The 22,756-nt window shown below is 38.5% G+C and overlaps 2 protein-coding genes across 6 annotated transcripts in view; both read left to right on the top strand.

Moving 5' to 3' along the window:
• The first annotated feature begins 1,205 nt into the window (after positions 1 to 1,205).
• Positions 1,206 to 6,779, top strand: LOC110962931 (cytochrome c oxidase subunit 7A2, mitochondrial). Its single transcript, XM_022211036.2, has 4 exons — positions 1,206 to 1,344; positions 1,690 to 1,779; positions 5,386 to 5,470; positions 6,508 to 6,779. The coding sequence occupies exons 1-4, from the start codon at positions 1,327 to 1,329 to the stop codon at positions 6,564 to 6,566; spliced, it is 252 nt and encodes an 83-aa protein (XP_022066728.1). The 5' UTR covers positions 1,206 to 1,326; the 3' UTR covers positions 6,567 to 6,779.
• Positions 6,780 to 13,241: 6,462 nt separating this feature from the next.
• col12a1b (collagen, type XII, alpha 1b) overlaps positions 13,242 to 22,756 on the top strand; it is a 153,979-nt gene continuing 144,464 nt past the window's right edge. For 4 of the 5 annotated variants that reach the window (XM_051960984.1, XM_051960981.1, XM_051960985.1 and 1 more), the window contains exons 1-2: positions 14,368 to 18,405; positions 20,705 to 20,848. In XM_051960984.1, coding sequence (XP_051816944.1) covers positions 18,342 to 18,405; positions 20,705 to 20,848 — 208 coding nt within the window. In that variant the 5' untranslated portion in view covers positions 14,368 to 18,341. Of the gene's footprint in view, positions 13,607 to 14,364; positions 18,406 to 20,704; positions 20,849 to 22,756 lie in introns of those variants that run through there. The other variant, XM_051960986.1, reaches the window with a different exon arrangement.

Below are 22,756 nucleotides of genomic sequence, written 5' to 3' on the forward strand. Positions count from 1 at the left end.
CGTTACAGATCTAGGATGTTTTTTTTAAGAAAACAAAAAAAACATTTATTCCTACAAAATAAGAGCTCAAAAATGTATATTGTGTAATGTAAAATTATGTACACACACAGGCCACAAAGTGCTTAAGCACCAGATTTAATATAAACACAAAGTGCTATAATTTTCAGCATTTTTAAAGCAAAAGAAAACTGCAAAAACAATGTTTGTCTAAAATGTCAAACAACGCATTGTTGGAGACCTTTCAAAGTCAGTTTAGCTGAGACACATAGCATAATAAATGCAGATGTATTTAAAATCAAAGATCAATAAAAGACAAATACGTGGCTATGTCAGCTAAAAAATGTCCTTATAAAGTGTTGGACTTAATGAGATAAATGAATAAAACTACTAGAATCCTAATGGTCAAAATAATTCTTGGGCACAAGCTGTCCAAGAAACAGTCCAGATTCTACAATATTTAATAATGTAAGACTACAAAATAAATAGCTAAATTTAAAAAAGGCATTAAAATTGTCATGTTTGAGAACATGGATACATCAAATGTTTTGATCTATTGTCATAGTAGCTGATGTATTACAATTTTTTTATGATGAAATGTGTCCGCTTTGAATGAATCCTTAATTTAAAATGACTCTCTTTAATTTTGAGTAATAAAGGGTAACATAACAAATATGGGTATAATTCCTGATACTCTATATTTTCTTTTTATTGTTTAATAAGTTTGTATTTCATCCATCCATCCATTCTCCATACACCGCTTTATCCTCACTAGGGTTGCGGGGGGGTGGGGGTGGGGGGTGCTGGACCCTATCCCAGCTGACTCGGGCGAAGGCAGGGGACACCCTGGACAGGTCGGCTTGTATTTCAGATTAATTTATATTAAATATAATACTGTTGAGTATTAACTTTACTATTCAAATTACTTAGGTAAATTCCAATCATAAATGAAACTGTAGGATTTTAACTTCAATGTTTTAGCTTGTTTGGCAAATGCATAATGTCAAACTTATTTTACTGTTGAAAGCACTTTAGCTCAATGGCTCTGGTTTGAAATATATTAAATAAATCACAGGGATCCAGTTTCTTTCTGGGCATCCTGCTTATGTTTTGTCAATCTAGACACTGTTGTAAATCTTATTACAAAGTCATAAAGTTATTATTATTGTAGGATCCATGTCTTGCGGTCTCCGCTCGGTGGGGGGCAGCAGAGAGCGCAGGACGAACACCGTCTGCCGGTAATGTTTGTGAAGAAGAAGAAGCTGCGCACGGAAGAAGAGTTTTCCGGTGTCCTTGTGTGAGAGAGTGGACTATAGACGGACCACAAAGATGTTTAAAAACGTCATTGTAAGTAAATTTTATGCTTTAACTTCTACACTGTCTTGAAGCTTTGTCACTTAGCGGGCGAGTCTGATACATGTGTGTTTGGAAACCAGTAACGGGGATAAAAACGCGGCTACAATTAGCTGCAATCTGTTAGCTCGGGGTCAAAGCTAGGTAACGTCAGGATGCCGCCTAAAGAGTTAGCATTAGCTTAACATCCCCGTTCGTTTTGGCTGACTGTTGTTGTCTGTGGTTGCTTGTATGTAATCTCTAAAGGATTGAGGTGTTGTATATTTAGCAGTACGGGCTTTAGTGTGCTCTCTGTGTCCTCATGTGGGGGTGACTTTGCTGCTTCCTTGCTGTTTCCAGGCGCTCCAGCAGGTGGCGCGGCGGACCATCTACAGCTCTGCCCGGCGGCAGGTGGACAACAAAGTTCCCCTGAAACAAAAAGCGTTTCAGGTAAACAAGCAACACCACACTGTTTAAACATGCGTTATTATAACAGCAACTACATTATGAGACACTCTTTCTCTATGCAATGCCTCCTTTAAGTGTAACCCAAAAGACCAAATGAGCTCATCTTCATACTGTCCAGCAGAAAAGCAGTGTTTTAGTCTTGATTTCTTATTCAAAAGTCAGGGATTCCTGCTTCTTTTTCAATTAAAAACAGCGAGAAATGCTGATAGAATGATCACAGGCAGCATGCTCACATTGGGGCAAAACATATGAACCGTATGTAACACCGTTTTTTCCAGTTAACAACAAAACTGCAGCTGAGCCATTGCATCAGAATTATCTGTGTTCAGATTGTGTACAGAAAAATTCCACTGTCATACAGATAATCTGTTTCTCACCAAGTCCTAATGCTCTCTGTGGGCATCATCATTGTGCTTTAGTTGAATTTCTTATTTAAATATTTTTCTCTTTCTGTTGTCAGACCACTGACAGTGGTTTCATTTTGGCCTATAAATGTTAACCAGCAGTCATTGCAAAGCTGTGGTACTGCACGGAGAATTAGATGCCCTTATTTTATATTCATAGTATGAGTTTATTTTAATGACTCTGCTGTGTATTTGGCTGCATTAACTTTAAAACTGAAAAAGTACAGAAAAATAAAAAAAAAGATGACAAATATTCCTCCTTGTAACTAGCGCAAAGCCCCTGACCCTCATTGGGGTGACTTGTATCATTGTTTTGCAAAAGCTCCAGTCATCTTGAGCAGCTATTTTGAAGGAAATGTAGTCTGGATGAATTTGCAATCTTGTCTTTTTCTCCCTATTTCTTCATTTACAAACCTTGCCCAGTGTGGGTAGGAGGCAGCCTTAAGTTACTCTTAACTTTCTCTGTGAATAATTGTTTTAAAAGCCAACATGCTGTCAATAACCTGGAGTCATGCAGATTTTGTTTGGTGACATCCTGACTGAGAAGCAATAATTCGGTCAGTTGGACTTGCTCAGTTTTTACCATATGTTGGTTGTGATGCAGTTTTGTTGTTTTCCAGCTGGAAACATGGTGAGGAAAAGATGATATGAAAGCATTGCTTAATATTTAGACTGCTTAATGTTGACATAGTTTCAGTTTCTGCGCCTGGCGTCCTTTGTGACCTCACTGCGCGATGTTCCTCTGGCACTACATAATAACAGTGTAGTCGTGTTACCATTATATGATTGTGTCATCTTATGATATATATCTTATATCTGCTACAAAACAAAAGCAACAAAATTAGATTACAGTAGTGATGGTGCAAATGTCAGACTATGCCTTGGACTGAAAATGACTCACCATTATTGTAATCAACCATAGTGACATCTGCTGGTTAAATCACTGGTATTGTAGTGAATACATGAATGACATCATAGATGACGATAAAACAGAATACAGACATTTTTTACTGCTTTGAATATTAGTTGGTTTGCTGCCCAGTTACTTAAATGTGAATATTTTCTATTTCTTTCCTCCTATATGATAGTAAGCTGAATATCTTTAGGTTGTAGACAAAGCAAGACACTGAAGAACGTCAACTTCATCTCTGACAAACACTGATTGCCTTTTTCTACCACTTTACATAGAAGACACTAGACAGAGTAATCACCAGTACAAATTATTGTTAAACTGTGGTCAGTGTGTGTGCTTAGGGTGACACGTGAGCAGTCTGGTCTTACATCTTCTGTGGGTTTGATATTAAAAAAAAAAAACACCTTAGACAGTTCACATTTTTGACAACAGGACTTTAGAAACTTTTAGACTGCATCTTCAACAAATTGGGCTTCGTGAGAAATATTTATTTTCCAGTTAAAGTCCAAAAATGAAGAAACTTCACTTGCTCTAAACAGACAGGACCTTTTCCTTTAACCATGCCAAGAAGCAAATACTTTAATATTTTGGGCAGCAGTTAACAGCTTGGACAGATCAAACCAGATCATGTATGTGGTATCATTTGCTGAGTATAAACTCTGTTATGGTGTCTTATATGTTTTGAGTTTTCATAGTCAGTTTTCGGCCTATGATTATGAAGTTTTGTGTCTCCAGAAGGTGGGCTCTATATGAGCAAGTACCTCAGAAATATTTATCATTTATTTATCTTCTTGTACATATCGCCTTTGATGTTTTATGTGACACATGTTGAAAAATGCATATTTTCATTTCTTTAGTGATGCTTCTTCTAATGAAGACCTGAGCTCTCAGTTACTGTCAGTTTAGCTCCATAGATAAGTAAGGAAATGTGAGGAAACTAATTCTGCATGTTCTCCTGTTTGTTTAACGTGCAGTGAGTTGGCGGCTAATTGCAATACTTAACTGATTCTTACCAGTAGTTTTTATTTAAAGGATCGTAAGAGTTGATGTTGAGAAAAGGTCAGGAGACTGATCCCAGCTGCTAAAGAACATAGAGATGATTTAAACAGCTGTGGTGTTGTAGACTAAACAAACAAGATGGATGGCCGGTTTGTTTTTCTGCTCTGGTTGTAACCATTGAAATATTCGTTGTTTAACGTCAGCAAGAGTTGCTGCATGATAAACTGCGCCAAGTAAAGATGCTACAGATTCTTTTGAGAGGTTTTCCTGTTGGTCACTTTGCCCTGAATATCAGAGGAGAAAAAAAACTAACCTCTGAACCACCAGAAGGACAATTAGAAGTCTGTGATGTTGACCAGTGGTAAAAATCTCCTAAATGTCTGTGTCTGCTGTGAAGAGAATATTATTAATGCCTCAGTATTGTCATGATGGCACAGGTTTAGCTTTGGTGTCTTTATCTAGTTACAATGTGCTGATCCTCTGAGCTCCAAACAGTTTTGTGGGCAATTTTCACTCCTTTAACATTTTTACTCGCTATAGACAAATTTTTCACTGCATTTTGTGCGTTTGTAAAATCATGCCATGAACCATAAAGTAAGAAAATGCAAAATATTTTTAAATTATTTCAGAAAAAACATGGCTTCAACATGCAAGACAGATGTTACTGAACTCTGGGGGAAAAACATAGTCGTGCTACAGATGCTATGCTACAGATATTTTTTATAGACATTTCCACTTTTTAGAAAAAAAAATGGTATCTAAACTCTGCCTTTTCCAAGCTACTCAGTACATCAGCTCTAGAAAGATGTTTCACCATGCTGCATGCAGTATTTTATTGCTCAAATATGCTTTGTTTTCCCTCTCATTCTTTAGAGTTTGTTTCCAGGGCAAATTTTTGAATTTATTTTGGTATTTTTTTTTAATAGGGCAGTAGGTTGAAGGGATTCTGATTAAAAAAAATCAAAATTTAAAGCTTAGATTTGGCCAATGTTGCTGATGGAGCAGCCTGTCACATAAGGATTGTCTAAAACTGAGGATTCTTTGTGTTTTTATGCCTTTTCAGATGGTGGGTTTTGGGGCTCAGACAGTTAATTTAACATTCAAACTGCCTCTATGCTGCTGTTTCAGGTGGTGTGTAATCTGTACAGGAAAAAGTTATTTTTAGACAAATATTTAGAATTTAAGTGTGAACCGTTTGCAGTTGTATTACAGTGATTGTAGCGCTGCTTCAGTGCCATTTGTTGCCCTTTTAACTTTTCCATGGTGTTGCAGGAGGATAATGGGATGCCAGTTCATCTAAAAGGAGGCAGCGCCGACGCTCTGCTGTACAGAACAACGATGGCACTCACCGTCCTGGGTGAGAACGTCTGTCTTCTGTCTACGTTTATTAAATTCACCTGCATCTTTGAGAAAGGTTTTATTGAAAACATTCAAGGAACTACAGTGGTTTTGATTAAAACAGAAAAATGCATATTTAAACAGTTCCAGTGTTGATCCATGCCTGATTGTTAGGTTTGGGTGCAACGTTTAGTCATAGCTCAACACCTTTATAGCATTGTACCGTGCCAAACGGTGTATGATGCTGTTTATGTAAACCAATCAGTGTTTCTTTTGACATATTGACAGCTGTAGCACTGTGGCTGAATGCTTTAAATGATGCAAATTAAACAGACACAAAATATAGAATCCTGATAAAGTAACAGGTTGTTCTCCAAAGTGTATGCACAGTAGTTATGGTAGACGTCATGACCAGGTACTAACACGCAGTAAGATCGTCAGCCCTTTTCTAACAGCTACTTTAAAATAAATAAAATCACTAAAGCAAAAGAAAAGGTTTCAGTGGTGAGGGCTTTTCTTAGATTAATGGATTCTCATGGAAGTTTTTCCGACAGGACACATGTAAACCTATAAACTCACTGTATTCAGTTGTCTTGTATTAGAGCAAATACAATACAAATACATGATCAACATCTGAGCAAAACTAGGGACGACATATAAATCTACCACTCGTATAACACAAAAACATCTAGCATATCTAAAAAAAAATAATAAAAAGAAGTCTTTGTTTCTTCTACTGATTTTGTGTTTTAATAATATTCTTGACCATTTCAGAAGTAACTAGATGGTTCCTAATGCACAGGTAACAAAATAAGGCTGTCCTAGAACATGGGATGTCAAGGCCTGAGGCACCAGTCTTTAATATGTTTATCTAACATTTTAACTGACATGTTTATTTAAATTTTGTGAGAATAATTTAAAAGAAAGAATAATTTAAACTTACAGAAAGCAGTTAAATACAAACAAAGATGTGCTGTAATAAGTGTTCTGTTGTGTGCATCATTTTCCATAGTCCAGCTGTTAAACTGCATTTTAATGTTCTTGTTGTCCTTTCAGGAGCTGGATATGTGGTGTATGAGCTGGTGAAAGCAGCGTTCCCTCAGAAGAAAGACTAACTCCTCCACCTCTGTTTACCTCCACTTTTACAAACCGGTCTATATTGTATAGAAAGATATTCCTCCGTCCATGTCGGGGCGAGTGTTACCTGTCATGGTGCGATATTGTTTCATGTTCATGGGATCAATATTTATTTCTTGTATTCTTTCTCTGATGACCTGAGGATCAATAATAAAAACAAAACAAAATGCCTCTCATGGCCAAACACCCTGCTCATGGCTCTTGACTGTTTGTGGATGCAGGTGAGATATCTGGTCTTACAGTGGAGGGAGACGATGAAAAGCTGAAATTATTGGATCAGTCATTGGACCAGAGCTGCAACAATAGACTGTTTAATCAGTCGATCAACTTAAAATTAGTTCTCAACCAAGGCTTTACACATTTTTTTGTATTTGCAGCTTCTTACATGGGAGGTTTTCAGCCTTTACTGCCATGCATGATGGCAAATGTATGGAAATCAATGAAAACTGTCCAGTGAAGATATTAAAATTCAAGCTGTATATGGAAGGAGTTTGAAAATATTTCTTCATCTTCTCTTACCTTGAATCACATGGTTTTAGTGTCATTAGTTTACATTTTGAAATACTCTGCAAATTGCTTTATGTACTTAAATTTTGGAGGTAAACTGGAACTACTTTCCACGACATGAATTGTTCCAACAAAACTTCAGTGTGTACTGTAAGCTGAATAAAACCCAAAACATGTATGAGGGGAGCTTAACTCTCGAATTCTACATGAAAGATTTACAAAAAACATTTCTATATAAGGTTGTAAGTCACGCTTCCAATGTGAGCTCTTTCATTCTTTTTGCAGTTTGTTAATGCTGTGCACTTTTATATAAAGCTGAGTTGGTAAAGTTTATTCAATGAGACCGTTGAGTGCAGCAGAAAACTAGTTACTGCTTGTTATCGGTGTGCAAATGTGCCCTCTTTGGATCCTGGTATTAAACAAGAACTTGGAGCCAATGGTTCAAAACAGCTGGAATAAACACGTTTCAGCTCACCGTAACAACATCTGGGGAAAAACACTCGGATCACATTCATTATTGGTGAGTATCATTCATCTTTAGTCTGTTGGTGTCTGTTTTCATCACAGTGGGGTTTTATTATTATGGCTGTTTTATTTCATTGCTGGCTACGTTTGAAATGCGTAAAAAATGTGTGCTTTGATTTGGCACACGAACTTGTGTATTAAGTGTCTGATGTTTTCAACCCGATATTGGTGCTGAAATATGGGAAAAAAATCCTGGAATGACTTCACTGCGTTCATCTGACAGCTTTAGTCGCGTTGCAAATTGAGATTTTTTAAACCAAACACATGAAAAGCTCTTTAAAAATAATGTTTTCAGACATTAAACTACCAGTTTATACATGTACAGCTGAAATGATTAATCAGTCAGTGGACAGAAAATTGACAACAATTCTGAATATTGTTTAGAGCAGTGGTGATGACATTTCTCACTACTTTCCAATTTATTTTATTTTTTTTACAAACCAAACTATCCGATAAGTAGTCGGGACAATGAAGATAATCATTTGATGTAGTTAATAGTTAAGCTTGACTTCAAGCAACTGCAACTGCGAAGTTCTGCTTTCACATCAAGACTGAGCTCAGTGTCATGAGAAAATATAGTTTAACAGTCATGGAGGACATTTTTGTACATTGTGTACTTGTCATAATTACTGGTACATTTTTATGATCATTCCTGGAAAGTTCTACTTTAATAATGTTTTCAATTCAAGAATTTAACATGGGAGCAGACTACTCTGGGTGGTATTTATACTTAATGTCTTCCAGCAATGTTGCTTTTACATATATTGGCGGTCAGATGCACATATATATATATATATATATATATATAAATATATATATAAAGGAATATTTTGTTAATTATCCTTTATTTTAACAAATTTTGGGTTTAATGGATGCTTAATTACCAGTGTTACTATACTAAATACTGTAATAATGAGTGATTTGAAGTTATGACAGGTTGGTTTTTTTTTTCTTTGTTTTCTTTAGTTTTTTTTTTAAACATTTTGGAATTTGGGACTCCATTTACAATGATTAAATACATACAAGTTTGACCTTTTGATGGACAAAACTAATCCAGTTTAACACACAGTCCTGCTATAAATCTGTCCTATATGTTCTCCTATTTTTCATAGTTTCACTTTTAAAATGGCAATAAAATCAGTAATGAGTAAATAATAAAACACTTGTTGAACCCTCTATGGCAAGGGTATCACACATAAGGCCTGCGGGCCAATACCAGCCCACCAGAGGGTCAAATCCGGCCCATTGGACAAGTTGAAGTGTAGAAATTACAGAGGAAAAATGAATACTTAGTGTAAAAATATTTAAAGACACTGACCACTTTGCAATATAATGTGAGTCAGCAGCTTCAGTAAGACCAGAGTTGGGTTTGGTGAAACCATATTGATGCAGTGTTGTAACTTTCATGTATTTTTATGCAGAAACTTTATACATCTATAAGGCAGGGGGAGAACTGAACCTTTTCCTGAATACTTCCAACTTTAGTTTGTGTGATGTCTCAAGATTCATACACAAATGTGGAAGTGAATGTAAATTGAAAATGATTTCTTGATCTTGACAAGTTGTTTAGATCAGTGGTTCTCAACCCTGTTCCTCAGGACCCCATGTCCTGCATGTTTTAGATGCTTCCCTGCTCCAACACACCTGATTCTAATGATCAGCTCGTTATCAAGCCTCTGCAGAAGCCTGATAACGAGCTGATCATTTGAGTCAGGTGTGTTGGAGCATGGAAGCATCTAAAACATGCAGGACATGGGGTCCTGAGGAACAGGGTTGAGAACCACTGGTTTAGATCATAAAGTAAAATACTATATTGTTGAGTTCCAGATACTTGTGACTGAATGTTTCGTGCCTTTGAAGATACACTGTGATGCGTAAGTTATAATACACAAATGATGAAGTAGAGGCATAGTATTGTTGAAAATTTCACTTACTCATCTTAAGAAACTTCAGTTTGTGCGGAACATTCTGCAAAGGAGAAGTCAGGTAACCAAAAGCAACGTCCAGCATCAAACAACTGATGACGGTTCTTATAGGACGCCAGGACCTGATTAGCTGGCCTCCACCTGCACATGATCGGCTGATGGCAGATGACACACACCTGGACTCCTCATCAGCACGGCACACACCTGCAAAGAGAGAGAGAGCAAGGCCGAGGGAGGAGAGAGCCCTGCCACAGCTCACAGCCTAAGCTGTGGCTGTAACAAAACATGTGACTTTGCATGTTTTAGCACCTTATTTTGCAAAGAAATTAACACATTCTTGGCATCTGCAAATTGCACTTTAAAGAAAAGAGCCTTTATTTGTCAGGTTGAGATAAAACGGAATAAAATGTTCCCTCTCCAGACTTTACAGTAGAGTCTGGAAGTTGCCTGATCTCAGACCAGCTCTGTGTCCCAGCAGGGCCATACATTCATCATGGCTGTTTGCCTGTAGTGGGAACACAAAATATATGTAAATATAAGGAATCGGAGTGCGAGATCTCCCTGGTCAAAGTGCTTTGAATTTCATTATGCAACAAGCTGTCCGGCCGTTATAAAGCAGCCCTGTGAAAAAGAAGTGATCGCTGGATGTGATGAAGATGAAATGTAATAGTTTACGCCACCATGAATCTGATTGTAACGTCCACACTATTAGAAAGACAGATAAGAGCATTTATGACTTTTTGCTTGGTGTCATAAAAGGAGGTGGGCTGTTTGATTAATACGAGCAGCTGGCCGGCTCCAGGTTCAGCACAATAGGGTCCTTCGGCACCGTCGGTGCCTTGGGACCGTCGGTACTCAGACCCTAAAAATGGAGTTGTTTTTATTTCTAGGTTATTATATTATGTTTTACTGGTCTGGCCAACCAGAGATCAACTTAACTTAAATGTGGCCTCTGAACTAAAACAAGTTAGATGATGGCATGAATTTTTTTTTTTGAGGGGGGGGATGTTGCACCCAAGTTTTTGGGAGCTTGGGGCTCCCTGAAAACATGTCAATCATAACATATTGTTTCAGTGGTTGAAGGTGGTTTCTCCCTTCTCTTCAAAAGATCCACGTCCACTTCTCTTCAACTCAGCCTCATACGTTAAGTTGACACTTTGTAATCTGTTGCTACAAACAGTACTGGTACAGTGAATTCAATGCTGAGCAGGTGTGAGTATGAGAAAGACACTCATGAACTAGTTTTCATAGAACACCTATAGTTCTGCTGCATGGGTATCGGTTGGGCTGGGCAGAGAACACCAACACCATGTCATCGAGAGTTAATCTTGTGCCGCCATCACTTCAGTATTTATCTACTGACTCACATCAGTGCCTCATAATATTTGTACAAAAGCAGGAAACTACACTTTCATAAGGTCCCACTAAGTTTTCTTCCTTCTACCACTAGAGAGCAACAGTTCCAAAGAAATCAAGTGAGATTTTAGGGCTGATTCACAGAGTGAAGTCTGCACAACCAATGTTCAAGGATTAATACAGTCAGCCTAAAACTAGTCCAATTGTGAGTACTTTAGTCTCATTAGGAACTTTTCTGAGAATTTAAAGTAGAATCACGTCACTAGAAAACACACTCAGAAACTTACAGCGTAAAGAAAATGTTTCATTTGGCAAATACCTGATGTTCAGTGTAGTTTCTGTGTTGGGTGGGTTCTTATCTGTTCTCTGTTTTAATTTAATGGAGCATGTAGAAAGCAGCCTCAGGCCAGTGCTGCTATCAGTCCACACCCAGCACACATCATTTAACACTTTAAAGTTACCGGTTAGCAGCAGCTCTACTATCTGCATGGAAACCGACACTTATCAGCACTCAGGAATCTGTTATGTCAGAAAACTAACATCTGACTGAACAGAGCTGAAAACCAGAGCTTTGCCACTACTGGTAACTGAATGAAAAATGTAGGTTTTTGTGCAGCTTAATCAAAAATTAGGCCACATCTCATTCATTAGCAGAAGAGTTGATTGGAAACATGAGTGAACTACAGTCCTGGTGAGGGCCACTCAGCTACCAAGGGGTGCCAAAATGTCCATGCATTTCTTTTTTTAATGTTTTGAAGCTCAGTGGCTCTAGTTGTCACCATCTTTGCAGTGCCGGATTCTCCTCACTTCTGGCTAATCAAAAAAATGAGCAAAGACGTGACACGTGAGTGGAGCTAAGGTAAGCCATACAAACTTCTCAGGACATGGACTGTGATGTGACACCACCCACCTGTCACTCAAAGCAGCTCCCACCTCAGTAATACATAACTTTCAACCATAATACAATTTAAACATGTGAGTTACAGGCAAATCCATTCCCTGTGCAGTCAGTTATCATGATTTAAGTTACCTACAGAGACCAAAACTGTTTTTTTGTTCCAGGCTGTAAAGATGTTTATTTATGTTGTAAAGTCAGACTTTTTAACATAGGGGTCAATGGGAATTGACTCACTTTTGACAGACTGGCGACCCTGGACAGGTCGCCAGTCTGTCACAGGTCTACATATACAAACAATCACACTCATATTCACACCTACGGGCATTTTAGAGTAACCAATTAACCTCAGCATATTTTTGGACTGTGGGAGGAAGCCGGAGTGCCTGGAGAAAACCCACACATGCACAGGGAGAACATGCAAACTCCATGCAGAAAGATCCCAGGCCCACCTCGGGATTTGAACCGGGGATCTTCTTGCTGCAAGGCAAAAGTGCTAACCACTACTCCACTGTGCAGCCCTAATTTTGACATAATTGTCAAATTTTGTGGGAATTTTGTTTGTTTTTAAACACATTCAAAAACTGCAAACAACAACAAAAACAATATTGTTGTTTGACAAAGTTTTGATAAAATGGAAATACCCAAATTCAGCATTCTAACACTTTTTATTGGTTTTTAGATTATGGCAATTCCATAGGATGATTTTAGCATTATAACAGCTAAACAATTTAAGCATGCTTTTACAAATGTGCCAATTTTGGGCTCATACAACAAGTGTTGGATTGAGGGATTTTAGGGGAACTGCGGCACTTTTGGTGCTTCTGGTGCAGTTTGGTACATTTAGCTGGTTGATAATCATCAAGAATGTTAAAGTGAATTGAATTGTGACAAAAGGGAGAATGTGAAATTTGAAGGTTTTTGAAGGTCTCCACCAGAAATTAAGGTATGGAAACTAACACATTTGGATCTATAAAAATGCTGTCAAATTTGGCTGATCTTACAAGTTGGATTATTACTATGGATACATTTAGGAAATCCTGGCATTTTGGGGTTGTATAACCAAACTAAGAAGAGAATTGCTCAGTCATAATATCCATTCTTTCTGTGTGACGCTGCACATGTTGGCTATTCCTAGAGTTTTGAGTCATTTGTCATAAAATGTAGTTGTGGCAGCTGTTTGTGCTTTATGAATCCTGCCGGGAGCCCAGAAACTTCTGCTGCGGCGCTGAACTCCACAATGATGCATTAAGGGGGCAAAAGACTGACTTGGGGGTTTAGTTTACTAGCCTGTGTAATATTTTCCCATTGATTCATGGGCTGAAAAAGGGGGTAAAAGCCTCTGACAGTTTCCCTCCGCTGATCCCCCTCTTCCCGAAAAGCAGTTGTGCGCTGCTGTCTCCTTGCGGCCGAGACGCACAGAAGCCCATCAGCGGAAAGGAATGCAGAAAACTATGTAAAAGTTTCCGAGTGTGTGAGTTCGTGCGCGAGTCTCTCTGTGTCTCCCAGCATTTTCAGAGGTTACACATCACTTTTTGGCCCAGCTGAATGTCGTAAGAGCTCGCGGCGGGGCAGGCAGAGCTGGGAGCAGCCCCCCTGTTAAGTAGCAGATTGTGTGGAGAGTCTTCCCACTTGGAAAGAGGCTCGCCGACGCGTCTGGGAACCAAAACCCGCAGAGCTCTCTGACTTCAACACCGGACCACCTCACTCTCACTTTTCTCAGGCTGGGGGTCAACAGCAAAGGCTTAAATCTTTTTTTATTTTACATTTTTCATCAAAGCTAAAGAAATTCCACCAGTCGCCTCTATAGGTCAGTCCTGCATGGTTTTTGATTTTTCCCTTCGTTTTAGGTGAATTATTTTATAATCCCGATAATTCCCGATTTCAATTATTTTAAATTTACATGCTGACTTATTTTTAAAGGGTATGTCCTCCTAAATTCCAGTTGCAATCACATGTATTTGGATTATTTCGAGACGCGCGTGGACTATTTCTCAGCACTGCGGTGCGTAATTGCGCACGACACCAGGGTTTGATGCTCTTTTATTCTGAGCAGTGGAAAGACTTTGTCTCCATCAGAGTGCGTATGTCTCAGCAGGCGGATATATTAGATGCTTGATTGGACAATTTGCAGAGGCAGTGCATCAGAATTTCAGCTCTATTAGAAAAAAGGGGAAAGGAATCTACCACAGAGAGAGAAAAGATCGAATTTCCTTTGTGCGCCTTTATTTCAACAGGTTTCCATTAAGTTAAATTGACCTAGCTTTTTCTTTAAAGATGTTAAATTGTGGATCTGGGACTTTCAGTCATCAGTACATATGAAGCCTGTCATGTAAACGGCTTTTGGTTAGTTAAAGAGTGCTTTTCGAGCGCCAGGATCCTGGAAATATGGCTTTGTAAAATGTTCCACTTCTGAAAGCTTTTAAACAACTAACTGATCCCGTAGTTTAAGGATTAAGTCAGATTTCTGAGCTCGAAGATTCACCTTCAGGTAGCTTAAAGGTCTTCTGAAGCCCTGAGACTGCTGCGGGGCTGAAAGACTAACTGCCTCCTTCGTTCCTCTCGCAGCTTCATTCATGTGCTGCTGAGCCAGAGGAGCTGAAGATGAAGAGCAGGCTGTCTCTGGCGGCGGCGGCGGCCCTCCTGGCACTGCTGCTGTCCTCCTCTCAGGCCCAGGACCAAGGTAAAACCGATCCTCCTCCTCTTTCTCCTCTCTGTGATCCAACTTCACTGGCTTCCAACTCCTCTCACCTCTGTCTTTTCTCTGCCTGCAAATTTGTAGCTGCATATTCAGCCTGAATAAAGAAATGTCACAGTGAAAACAAATGTGTACTTGTGATTTGATTTGTTGTAACTGATTTTTGCCTTTTCAGCCTCAGTTTCAACCGTTTTAGTGATGGTTTTCTTTGCTACAATATTCTGCTTTTCCATCAGGAATTTCTTCTTTTAGAAAAAAACTGTTTGCAAATTTAAATATCTGGTTTAAATTTATGGATGCAAGCTTTTTTCAAGACAGTTTTTAAGCACTTTAAGGAAAGTATGCAACTTGCTAGAAGCATTGATGCATTAGAATGTGGCTGTAAGTTAGTGATGAAGCCACAATATGAAGAGAAAACCAGTTAAAATGTTAGAAAAACTTTGCTTTTATCACTAAAAGATAATAAAACTGAAATGGTCTAGTTCTTCTTCTTCAATCTTTAGCAATAAATGGCAGTAAACCGTCTTAAAAAAGGAGAAAAACTAACACTGAAGAGCAGCTTTTTTAGTTTTACTGCATCTCCTCTGAGGCTGTTGGATAAGTAGGGCATCTCCTCATCCTCAGACAGATGTAGTTTGGTCTCTCCTACACCAGGAGGGGCCCTTGCTCAAACTCTCCGACAGTCCGTTACTACAGATTACATTTCTGCAGTTTCAAAAATGAAGAAAAAAATGAAAAAGCTGGGACGGCGCGCGGCCAAGTTTCCTCCCTACGTCCTTTCTCCTGATGGAAACGGAAAGACAAAATATGAGTTTCACATTATTTTCCAGAGGTTTTAGAGGTTAGGAGAGGAGAAAATTGGCTCTATTGCATCCCTGGATTCTCTCAGATTAGGAGAAGGAGAAGAAGAAGAAAGTGCAGCGAAGAATCTTCCTCCTCTCTCCTTCAAGGAGAGGTTCTGACCTGCAGTGACCCTCCCTCTTTAAAGTCCCAGTGGGAGCCCTTGCTGCCTTTCCAGGGGTCACTGCACAGTAATGGGGTCATATATACTCTGCTGTGAGGAATAGTTTGGCATGTTGGGGCCAAAGTTAAAGCCTCCAGCACCTTGAAGATACAATAAAGGACTCCAAAGTGAAAGGACTCAGCTCTAAACTCACACATTTTAAGTGAATAAATGCAGTTTAAAACTGAGCCCTTGATGTTAAAAGCTTTAAAGAAAAGCTTTAAAATGTGGATGTGAGTGTGGATGGATGGTGTGTGTCGCTGGAGTTTTTCGGGTAGTTTTTGGCTGCAGTAGACCCGTTTGGAAACAGAAGCAGCAGCCCGCCGCCCTTGAATTGATTCACCAGGTTGGTGGTTCCTCCATTTTTGACGTCCTGTAACCCTATCGGTCAAGCCTCGACCAGGTCTGCTGACCACAGTCTTGGCTTCACGACAATATTTTACAGTGATATTCTTCACTTCAACACTAACAGACAAACTGGTTGGTGGTATAAAATACATGCTAATCCTTCCTCTCTAGCTAGATTATCTGTGACTTGTTTGTTTCTTAGTTTAGCTGCAGAGGTTTTTACAAGAAATCTTCATAAACTCTGGAGCTCAGATTACCTGCCGCAAACATGTGAGGATTACCTTGAATAGCATGTAAAGATTAAGAATTAGACGCACTGAAGTAACATGACCACTTGTTTGTAATGTAAAGTTGTTTGATCATGTTTCAGTTCAGGCTAAGTCGGCTCAGCTTAGTCTGCAGATATTATGCATTTTTCTTACTGTCAGTAAATTCCGTGAAAAGGCTCAAACCAACAGTGAATGTATCTGCCATAGAGCTACATTTTTACCCATAAACTATTAAAAACATCACTGTTGCACTGAGTAACATGTTTTTTTTATTATGACAAACACATGCACTATGTATTTTATGTAACTCAGTCTTTACTGTCCTGCTGCCTCAAAGACTTACTGCAGAACCAAATGTGGATTCATCCAAGACTGAAAATCCTCCTGTATCTTTACTAAAAACTATAGTGAGCAGCTGTTTTAGGAAGTTACGATGCTTTATTTTGAAATTCAACTCTATGGGACCTTTTTATGGGATTTACTGACAATAAGGAATATATAGAAAATGTCATCAGCATTTAATAAGGAAGAAAGTCAACAAAAATGTGAATGAAAGTGCACAAATCCTCTTAATCTCATTTCAAAGCACAATGTAAACCTAAACTCGTAAGCTGATCGCATCATTAACTAGTAGCTTGTTTAATTTTAGATCTCATAGATATTTTCTACTCTTATTAAACTTGAATGTCTTCTTAAAGTAAGTCTGCACCATTACGATAGCATACAAATTTATCGTATTATATAACAAGCTAGGAACGGCACATAGACTATGACGATCTCTACCCCAACCTGAAGAATATCATTTTAAAATATTCTTTATAAAACAATCTGTGGTCCTGTGTGTACATGGAAACTTTTTGTCCGTTACTCCAAGTTGTTGTAAACAACTTTTCATGTACACATGCATGATCGTCCATGTCAGTGATCACATTTTATTGTTCCTTTTGTTTCTTTGTCGTCACAAAGACCAGTGGTTCAACATCCTGAGTTGGATTGAGGCCATGGAGAGTCTACTGGATGTCATTCAGTCCATGTTCTAGTCTGTTGACAGGAGGGGAACGTTTTACCTCTATTAAGTGACTGGTGATTTCCACAATTTACAGACTTACACCACTTCACCAGCCAAAGTGACCTGTAGGAAGCAAGAACAGGCCATAAATATACACCTATTTACAAGCAGCTAGATGACTGTTAAAACCACTGAGTTTATTTATAGCATTGAAATGTCCAATACAAATATAAACTATTTGGATTTATGTGGTTTAAATTCCCATCCTTGCATTTCTACAAACTCAGTTTCTCTGCAAGATCACTATTTCAACAAAAATTCTAATAAACTGAAGTGAAGTTAGTCAGACAAAACTGTCCTTTATAGTTTAAGCCATAACTTCACGACTGGGTCAGACTACAGCATGACTGGACAGTGGGTTGATTGATTGATTGTTGCACATTGAATGCGCCATTGGTGTTTTGGTGCCTTAATTTCACCAATCCATTGTAAGCAACTAAACTTTTAAATCCTAAAATGACTAGATGTATCTGAGCCATTGAGTTTTTGACATTGGACATTTTGATTTTCCGTTGTTTTGTCAACCAAAATTGCAAAAAAAAAAAGTATTCCAAGATGGGCGTTCAAAACACATTATTCAGAAAGATGTTTTCCAGAGTAACTTTTCTCACAGCTATAAATCCAGCAGTATTAAAATCTCATTCATTAACTCGTGATTCTAACTAAATGTGGATCATAATTGGTTTTAATAAAACTTAGTTTGGCCTTTGTTGGCTTCCGTAACCCTGATCACAGCCAAAATTCACCAAAGTTTCCAAACTCCCACCCTGTTTGTGTTTCCCTATAGACGTTCTAAACTGTGTGAAGGTAGTGTTGTGTTGTTGTGTTGTTGTGTTGTTGTCGTCTCAGTGTTTTGTTGCTTGAGTCGTTGACTGTGGCTGCTGGCCACACGAGCTCAAACGGAGGTCATTTTTCTTTTTCCATAAAATGGCTTTCCTCACATGTGTAATTTGGTTTTGTCTTGTGTTGTTTGTTCCAACAGTGAACTTGTCTAACTTCATCCTGGAAGTGTTGACTGTTGGGAAGACACCTTTGTATTCAGCATTTCCATACATATACCTCCCAAAGCTGGAGGATTAACTGTGCTGATGTTCTGTCTTCACAGTGGACGCTCCGTCAGATTTGAGGTTTAAGATTTTAAATGAAAATACAGTACAAATGATCTGGAGCAGACCGCGGTCGAGGATACAAGGCTACAGAATACAAGTGACCTCAGACACAGGTGGGTGCTCATTAAACCTACGAGTTCTGTCCTGCAGAGCCCGTAACATTACAAGTGCCATAAAGTTTCTAACACATCACTCTGCCTGCCTGACAAGACTCAACAGTCCCTGTTGAGTCTTGCCAGACTTGCCAGAATCTGAAGATTTCTGCAGACGCATGTTTAGCTCCGGGAGCTCTAATGATAAAAAAAACATTATGTATGGATAAGTGTAATCATCAGATGGCTGTGCTAATTCACCAGTGCTGCCATAGGAAATAGTCAGTGTTTAGCTCAGGAGTGTACATGTCACATCTGTCAGACTGTTCATTTAACAGCTGAGACGCTTTAAAAGACCTGCTGCAGTCATTTCAGCTGCCTTTAGACTTCACCCTAAATGACAGGCAACAGTCCATGCCCACGTACTTTTGTGTGCTTTGGGTCTGAAGAATGTTTAAGGACAAGACCTGATTCTTGAAAATATAAGACTACTTCCAGATAGTGGTAATTCAGACCTTGTTATAGTGGTTTCAGAGAAGTCCTATGTTGTTTCTACATGGCTTTATGCCCCATGAACAAAGGCAAGAGGTGGTCCCACAAGCTTTTTCATTAGTTCAAACTTGGCATACTTAGTCATGAGTAAATATTCACTCACTGGAGCTTCATGCATCATTAGCACCACACAGGCTGGTTCTTACATACATTTAAGGTGTAACTGTTACATTCTGATAGCTAACTTACTTAGCTAACTCAGAGTCAACGTTAGCTTTCATACCCTCAAAAACTGATCAGTGTAATTGTTATGTGCTGTTAGCAGACTAACAGACTTAAAGTTAGCCAGTATTTTCAGACTTTACTTCAGTCTGACTGCAGCAGTAAATATAAAATGTAGGACTCTGTGAATTTCAAATGTTTACAGGGCTTCAACTTTGGAGAGTTAGGTTTGTACAGTTTAGTCACATGGTACAGTTGGCATGGACAGTTTTTCGGCAAGTTAGGGAGAGAAACAGGTCAGTAAATGACACAGACATTTCATTTTGTGTCTTAACTGAATGTGAAATTGTTATTTTAAGCAACATAAGTGTCAATTTTTACTAAATACTGTTCAACAGGACTTTCCGTTTGATGACCTGATATTATATACATTATATATATCTACCTGAGGTTAACTAAAGCCTACATAAAACTAACTTTAGCTCTTAAACCCTTGAAGTAGTGTGGTTTAAGCACAATATCAGAGCAAAGCAAATGAAACTATATTTTCATTTCAAAGAATATGAATGAATTCCCTTTTAAGATAATTATTAAAAATGCTGGTTCATGCACATGAATTCGTTCGTATTCATAGAATCATGCTGTCTCTTGCTTTAGAGGCAATAGCTATTAGGCGCAACTATACTCTTATCCTAACTTGCAGAAGTAACTTCAGCTTACATACATTAAAACATTGAAAAAGGAAGTATAACTGACAGAACGAATTCTAGTTTGCGTATCTGACCTGACAAATGAACAGTTTGCAGTTTAATGAAAATTACATTAAATAAAATACATTAGAAAATGTTAAACTAATACCAACACACTAAAAATGACCTAAGAAATGGGCTAGCATCAGCTAAATCTGACATTTCCGTCTCACTCTAAGCTTCACAGTCACTTTTAACTAAAACACTTTTTTCTTTTCTTTTTTAATGTTTGTGTGATTTTGCCAAATTGTTGTACATTTTAGTTTTTCTACAGATTCCAAAAAACAGACACAAAAAAATTCATTTGTCAGCTTCACAAGTGTTTATAGGTAGATTTTCATACTCTGGAGAAAGCCAGGATTTTCCCAGTCTTCATGCTAAGCTAACTAATCCTTAGTCTGGCTCTGGTTTTAACACAGACATGAGATCGATATCAAGTTTCATATCTCAGTCTTGGACAGAAAGCATGCAAATATGCTTTTTGAAATGTTGATTAGCCTTTAAATGTTTGACTGCTTAATTTCTAATGTCCAAATCCATAAAAATACCTTAATTTGCTGGTTTTTCATTTATTCTAACTGTGTTATTTGAAACAATGGCCTTCTTGATAAATAATTCCATTTATTTTACGGAAGGTTAGAGGGTATTAAAGGGTTAAAATCATGTGTTTTGGTTTATAGTAACGCGGAAAGTTTTCATTAAATTGAATCATACTGTTGTGTGTTTACATTGCTGTTCCAGTCCTCAGGTCAACAGTCGGAATCAGGTTTTTCTGAAGCCCTGTTTTGACTCTTGGAGAAATGAAGTAATGTAATAGTTTCCTAATGGCTTCCCTCTGACTTTGTGCATTCTTGTAGGGGAACCAACAAAAGAATTTACTCTGCCTGCATCTGCGACTAAGACCTCCATCTCAGACCTGAGTCCAGATGTGGATTATGTCGTAACAATAGTAGCGTATGCCGGATCAGAGGAGAGTTTGCCCATCTCCGGCCAGATCACAAGTGAGTCACCGTGTCCCCGAGTGTGTGTGCTTGTGTAAATTAGCACCAGACAGCCAGCTAAATGCTAGTAAAGTTTGTCTGCAGCTCGTCAGCTTTGGCAGGAATGACCTGCTTAAGTCTTAAAATCAACACGGATTGGACAAAATATCAGGGGCAAAACAATGTGAAGCAGTGTGTTTCTACTCTGCTTTATTTGTCATTATTTCAGAACAGTTCTGCTGTCAGATAAGTGTTGTTTAGTCCAGAAACAATCTCACTACTGTCCTGTAGCTCTTCATAATCAGTATATTTCAATATATTTCTGTCTTAACTACTCTTGATTGCTCATCAAACTAGATCTAAAAACTGACATTGTATTTTCAGTCTTGATAATGGAAACAGCTGACACACAATCTCACTACCAAGTCCATGACATGCAGAATGAGTTTCAATAGTTTTCAACTTTGCAGAAGTTTAAAAGTGCTAGATTGAAAGCCTAACTGGACCGATTTCAGTAATATTGCAGTACAGGGAGGTGATCAGGACTAAATCCATCTGTGAAGAATTTTCATTATGCTGATGCAATGTGATCAAAAGTTCCAGGACATTCTGGTGAGATTGTTTTCTCAACTGCTGTCTTCAGTTGTCAGTTATTCTGATAGTCAGGAAAGAGAGAAAATAGTCTTTGGCTTCATCAATCATGGAGTAAATTCAGAAACAACAACAAAACAACTGAAAAGAGACATAAAGAAAGAAGACATCGACACCATGACTTCAAGAGGTGTTTGTTTCAAAAAGAAAATCTTCATAAAATATGGAACAAATTGGGTGAACTGTCAAGTGGTTCCCATTCCTATGGGCTCCCAAACATGACGAGTCACAAGACAAAAAAAAGAGAGGAAAAAAGGGAAAGCTTAACTTTCTGTTACGCAAGTTTTCCCCCTCAAAGCATGGCTGTTAGATGTCTCTAAAAATCACTGTGGTTGAACGTTTAATAGGACATGATTGCATTAACGTCTCTGATTAGGGGTCATGAGTAGACATTGATTTGTTTGACCCTGCGGTATGTGGAATGGTTAACCTGACATTCCTGTCACCTTAAATGAATATGACTTGTTCCACGGTTCGTGCTGGAAAACCAGCGTAATATAACCTGTTTGCTACGGACTTCAACAGGTCAGCATTTCCATCCAAGGATGTGTAACTGTTTCAAACCCAAAAGACAATATTTTGCTTCCTTATTGCTTTAACAGTGAGATGCTTTCACTGCTGCCACTTTTTATGTTTCTGTTCCATCACTTGACTGATGTGGTACCTGGGCAAGGTAAATGGTGGCATTCAGAACCAGGATACGATGCATACATACATGCAATAACATTCCTCTTCTTTCACAATACTCCAGCAAGCACACTCTAGTCGGGCACAACAGTAAAACCACCTACCTAATATTGTTCGCCTCTTGCCTTGTGTCCTGTGGTGTTCCAGGTTTCCAGGACATGTTCCTTTGGGCTCTCTAGGCCTCCAAGGATGAGGCTTATCAAGGTGCATCATATGGATGCTCATTTGGATTGTGCTTTGTCTGAAACAATGTTGAGATGGGTGATTCGCATCCTAGTAACATAAATCCAAGAACCAGCAGAACATTGAATTGAAAGGAGACAATCAATTTTCCGTATTTTACTAAAAACAAAATGGAATGCTGACCCAGATTTCTATCAGGGAGTGAGATCTTCACAAATGTCATGGCAGCCCTTTGGTGGGGACGCCTGTTTGGCACCGCCATTGTACACTGATGATCTGAGAAACCCACTGAGCTCCGGAGATTCCCTGGAAATCTTACAGAAACAATGACATCAACTTGTTAGCTGTCCATTTGGGACCTCAGTTTGTATGTCAGTTGTATCTACAAGACGGAAACATTGCTCAAGA

The sequence above is a fragment of the Acanthochromis polyacanthus genome, chromosome 16, assembly GCF_021347895.1.
Source record: "Acanthochromis polyacanthus isolate Apoly-LR-REF ecotype Palm Island chromosome 16, KAUST_Apoly_ChrSc, whole genome shotgun sequence".
In the NCBI taxonomy this organism is placed as follows: domain Eukaryota; kingdom Metazoa; phylum Chordata; class Actinopteri; family Pomacentridae; genus Acanthochromis; species Acanthochromis polyacanthus.

Excerpts from the sequence above, each read along its gene's own strand:
- LOC110962931 (XM_022211036.2), top strand. Across the intron at positions 1,780-5,385 it reads TGAAACAAAAAGCGTTTCAG|GAGGATAATGGGATGCCAGT; the intron begins GTAAACAAGCAA and ends ATGGTGTTGCAG. Across the intron at positions 5,471-6,507 it reads GATGGCACTCACCGTCCTGG|GAGCTGGATATGTGGTGTAT; the intron begins GTGAGAACGTCT and ends TTGTCCTTTCAG.